Genomic DNA, 5208 nt, shown 5'->3' on the forward strand with positions numbered 1-5208 from the left:
CAACAATGACCAAGCCCTTGTGGTACCTCCTCCAAGGACGGAAGAATCGCACGGGAAAGGCGTGTTGGGCGATCATCATCACAGAAGAATCCCTTCCAAAGTTCGTCACCCGAAAGGAGAGAACCAACCTCATTTCACCGACCTCATGGGACTGCTATATAGACATCATGGTCGACTCGAACAATTAATTTATTTTTAATTTACTCATAATACCTCACTCAGCATTAATTAAAAATTACTAATTTATTTTCATTATTTGATTTCTTTACTTAACCCTAAAATAGTAAATATTTGTCGTCCTAACAACTAGATAAGTCACTAACTCCAAATTGCATACAATAGATTTACAAAGGAGGACCACCTAACAAGACTACACACACAGATACACAACTAAACATAGAAAAATACTAGAAAACAGAGCAAAAAGCCTACTTCATGTTCCTCGAACAAGACGTAACTGCACTGTCAGTCGTTGTACATCCTCCGTCACGGTGTCTCTAGTTGAAGAATTTCTAGCGTGAAATAAGATTTTTCTTAGGGTTTTCTTTAATTATTGGTGTCAATAACGGAGATGAAGGGAAGAATTTACCTATATAATGTTGTTGTGAAACGCAATATTTTGACCTCATCAAAATATTAACGTTTTGATTACTATATCAAGGGTCAATTTGTCCCACATAAAAATTATCCAATAACACGTAAGATCGTTATCTTACACGTAGGATTGGCTCTGCTTGTTGTTGACAAAGACTTTAACAGAAGAGTCATAATGTCTAACGGAAGTGATAGATAGAAGTCGCAATGACATTATATTTTTTTAAAGGGTGAAAAAAAGTTATGTGAAATTGTCAGAGACCACAATGAGATTTTACTTTTTTTTTTTAAATTAGATAAAAAAAAATCCAATTTTAGACTGCAAAAAATGACATTTTTTGGCAAAAAACATTTAACAATTTCTTTTAGTAGATCAGGTCGAGCCTTTGATCGAATCCGAAAAAATATTGAAACGGACCTGATCTTAGAAACAAAAGCCAATCATTTAAACAGGTAAATTGACTGATCCAACGGATTAAACCCATCCTAAAATGGAGACAGAGAAGTCAGAGGCTGCAATAATATTGGGTCATCAAAGTGGACAAATGAGATGAGATGTATATAGTATCTTTGGATTGGACTTTGTTTTAATTTTTTCAAAAAGGTATATAGTTTAGTGTTTTACTTTTTGGGCTTCAAAGAGAGGACAAGGCCCGCAAAAACTATGTTACATAATCTGATATTTGCTTCTATTTTCAATTTGGATCCATATGACTTTCAGCTTATTATGACCCAATTATATTGAAAGTCGGCAAATGGCTGATGGTTTTTATCAGATTCAGTTGGAAGCCGTTGACATTTCGCGCGGACGGCGTCACCAACACGAAAAGGGGCAATTTTGCAAGGCACTATAAATTTAGGGTTTTTATAACTGCAGTATAAATGATAATGAATATATAACTCACATTTACGATTGAAATTGGGATAGGGATTGGATTGGAAGTAGGAAAAGTATGGAAGCAGAGGAGAGAGAAAGAGGAGAAGGGATTGGGAATGGAAGAAAGGTGATTGTTTTGATCGAAAAGGCAACCAACTCCACCGAATCCGAGGTGGATCCCCGCCTCCTCAATGCTATCAAGGCGGTGGTCCGATACTCCGATTCCGAGCTCCGCCTCTCTGCCGAAATTCTAATGGATCTCATGAAGCGTGACCACTCGCAGGTTCTTCCTTTTTCTTGTCTCCTAGGGCTTAAATTTCTTCCCTGCTGTTTTCTCATTAGGGTTATTTTCAATTAGACAAGTTTTCAGTATTTGTCGATCTTATCTGCAAAGAAAAACGAAAAAAAAAGGATGTAATATATGTTGCATTCAAGTCTTATTGATATGGATAGGGCAGGGCAACCCCATGCTTACTTGACCAATTAGCTTGAAAAGGCATGAAATCATAAACTTGGTCACGTGGGATTTGAGTGAAGTTATGAAGTGAGTGAGTGTTTTGGCTGTACTTCTTCGTTGTGCATTGATTGATAAAAAGATTCAGCTCTTCTTGTTGGGAAGCTTTTGTTTTGTAATTGATTATCTATCGACCAAACCGAAGTAACTAGTTTTAAAATTACAACGACGGGTGGGGATTATCCTCGGTTCCGCAGGCATAATTGACTAAGTGGATTACTTTAACTTTAACATTGCTGCTGTCATCTCTGAAACATGATCCTGAATTGATCGTGAAAGATATGTGTTGCAGGTTAGGTACCTTGCACTTCTTATCATCAATGAGCTGTTCATGCGTTCGAAGCTTTTTAGGACCCTTATTGTTGAGAACTTGGACCAGTTAATGACTTTGAGTGTTGGGTTCAGGCGAAATCTGCCTCTTCCTGCTCCACCAGCTGTTGCATCTGTTCTGCGTTCTAAGGCCATTGAGTTCTTGGAGAAGTGGAATGTGTCATTTGGGTTTCATTACAGGCAGCTTAGATTAGGTTATGATTACCTAAAGAATACTCTTAGGCTTCAGTTTCCTAACATACAGGCTAACCGGGAGCGAATTCAGCAAGAGAGAAGGGAAAGAGAGAGGAAGTCTAAAGAGATTTTATTGAAGAAGTACGAATTCTTGAAAGAAAATGTATCTTCAATTGAGGGAGGAATACTGTCTACAGTGGAAGAGATTGATGAATGTTTGGACATTTTGCACTCAGAGCATGAATCCATGTCAGATGATATCTTAGATGATGATGATGATGATGCTGCATTCCGATCCTTAGAGCTGCAGCGGATTCGTCTTGATGCATTGAGAGAAGGGGAGAAAGTTTACGAGAATAGTGAGAACAAGGTCATTTTTGATGCCTTGAGGGAGCTGTACAAACTTCTAGTAACAAAGCATTTGGTTTGCATCCAAGAGTGGATTTCTGTTCTATTAAAAGTTGAAGTGGCAGATAATAGATTCAGGGATTCCTCTCTGAAACTATTCATAGATATCCTAAATCGTCTCAAATCAGTTAAAAGAAAATGCGAGGAGGCAGGTTGTTCTCTTACAAACTCATCAAAACCAAATGAGGAAGAAGATTTTTGGGAGGAGGGTATTGTTGGATCTAATGTAACCTCATTGAGTATGACTAGTAATGAAAACAAGGCTCTTGAAATCGCATTGAGTACAACTGGTATAGAAAACAAAGCACCTGCCATGGTATCAAGTTCCCATAGAATGAATATGAATAATGACAATCTTGGTTCAAACAAGAAATGTTCTGCTGGCTCTAATACTGACAGCATGCAGCATGGAAAAGAAGAAACTGAGTCAAATACTCTGAGGAGTAAATTAATGGCTGAAGCCCCTGTGGTGCATTGGGGTTCTAACTTGGATGACTGGGGTTCACAGAGAGTTTATATGGCCAACCAGCGGGGCTTGGAGCTTCAAAGTCACTGGGGTAGGGTGGACAATGATAGAGTTCTTCCAGCGGACAAAATTGATGAACTGAATGTTCAGGCCGTTCCTTATGAAGAAGAGCAGGTTGAGATACAACCATGCGGTGCTCCTTTGAGGAATGGTGGACTATGTCAGAGAAGAGATATAAAAGTTTGCCCATTTCATGGACCTGTAATTCCTCGAGATGATGAAGGGAGACCACTTGACAATCTGAGCCCATCAAAGGAAACAAACATGAATTTCAAGACTGATTTGGTAGAGGAGTTGGCAAAACAAGCAGTGAAAAATGTTCGTGAAAGAGACAAAGAGGTGGCAGAAAAGAGAGTAGTGGATAAACGATCATTGAAGCGGGCAAAACTTGCTAAAATTCGAGAGCACAATGAAGTAGTCTTGCGCGATGCTGCTTTGGCTTCAACTTCAAGATCAGCGGCACTTGGGGAAGATGGTGAGGATAGATCATCTGCCAAAGAAAAGAAGAAAGGTCTTGCATCCATGCTTCAAAAGAAAGTCACATCCAAAGATAGAATTGCCCAAAAGCTTTTGGGTTCGCGGGCAAGGGGCTGCAGTTAGGCAGCAGCTTCTCATGCTGCTTTATTTTTCTTTGGCTGATTATAATGTCCACCAAGAATGAAGAAAAAAGCAGTTTCGTTTGGCCAGTCTCTGTAATTTGGAGAGGAGCGAAATTGAAAACATATTTTACCACATTTTCTATAATTTTTTACCCGTATATACTAGGTGCCAAGATGTGTTTATGTTGACCATAACTATAATTTGTTGCCATAGGCCAATAAATGTTCAATTCATCAATTATTATTCCCATCAAGGTTGTGTTTATGTCGAGGTTGTGTTATGTGTGTAGCCCATGAAGGAATCTCACTTACAAAAATACCTCGTGGGTGGTTGTAGAATCATTAATAGTATCATAAATGCCTTCCATTTTCATTAAATAAGGGCAGCTCAGTAGTCTGAGTTGCCAGTGGTGGTGGTGGTGGACCTCCATGATTCATGACCAAATTATTGCTTTCCCCTAACAAGAAGACTCTAATAGCGAATTTCGACTGTACTCCAAAATTAGTTATTTTGGACGCACTCATCGGTGGATGGGGTTTTTTTCATTGTGATTTCAGAAATTGTTGATATGAAGAAGTTGTCATAGTGCTGTGAGGAACTAGAAAACGAAATAACTGACAGTATATCCGGATTATTATTGGGGGAGATTAACCCGCAATAATAAGAGATGTTCCGTCAACTCGAGAGAAAGTTACTTTGATTGCAATTCATTCATTTTTTTATCCATTTCTATCTTATGTTCTTTAGCCTTCCATGAAACCTGTCTTATTATCATTTGTGTCAGATTTAACTCAGCAAACCTCAATGTCAAGCATGAGGCACCTAAAATTAACAATTGTATGTATGGTGTTTGTTTCTTTCTATTGCGTTCTTCGATACCAGGAAGATCAATGTAAAATAAACATGCACGATGGAAAGTGTATGTGAATTGTGAAGTAACAAGTAAAGTAAGGGGGGGTAAAATGGAGGGGGGGAAAACAAATAATAATAAGGTCACATCTGATGAATATTGGTAACAACTAACAAGTGTAAGCCTTGGGATACAAGTATGCAACATTTCTCCAGCAAGTGGCTCAAAACCAGTTCCAAATGCTTTGCACAACAGATACGTGTTTTTAGAGCGTCCTCAAATCAAATATCATTGTGATTAAGATAACTAAGTCCACACATCAATAAAATAATATA

The 5208-nt window shown here is 38.3% G+C and overlaps 1 protein-coding gene across 1 annotated transcript; it reads left to right on the forward strand.

Moving 5' to 3' along the window:
- The first annotated feature begins 1296 nt into the window (after nucleotides 1-1296).
- Nucleotides 1297-4260, forward strand: LOC112695308 (UV-stimulated scaffold protein A homolog). Its single transcript, XM_025747599.3, has 2 exons — nucleotides 1297-1754; nucleotides 2278-4260. Exons 1-2 carry the CDS (start codon nucleotides 1548-1550, stop codon nucleotides 4021-4023), a joined length of 1953 nt encoding a protein of 650 aa, XP_025603384.1. The 5' UTR covers nucleotides 1297-1547; the 3' UTR covers nucleotides 4024-4260.
- The last annotated feature ends 948 nt before the right edge of the window (nucleotides 4261-5208 follow it).

Source organism: Arachis hypogaea, chromosome 6 (genome assembly GCF_003086295.3).
Source record: "Arachis hypogaea cultivar Tifrunner chromosome 6, arahy.Tifrunner.gnm2.J5K5, whole genome shotgun sequence".
NCBI lineage: Eukaryota > Viridiplantae > Streptophyta > Magnoliopsida > Fabales > Fabaceae > Arachis > Arachis hypogaea.

What these genes read in the sequence shown, in the direction of transcription:
- LOC112695308 (XM_025747599.3), top strand. Translation starts at nt 1,548, where the DNA reads ATGGAAGCAGAGGAGAGAGAAAGAGGAGAAGGGATTGGGAATGGAAGA. An exon ending in TGAAGCGTGACCACTCGCAG is followed by an intron (nt 1,755 to 2,277) that starts GTTCTTCCTTTT and finishes TATGTGTTGCAG; the next exon opens with GTTAGGTACCTTGCACTTCT.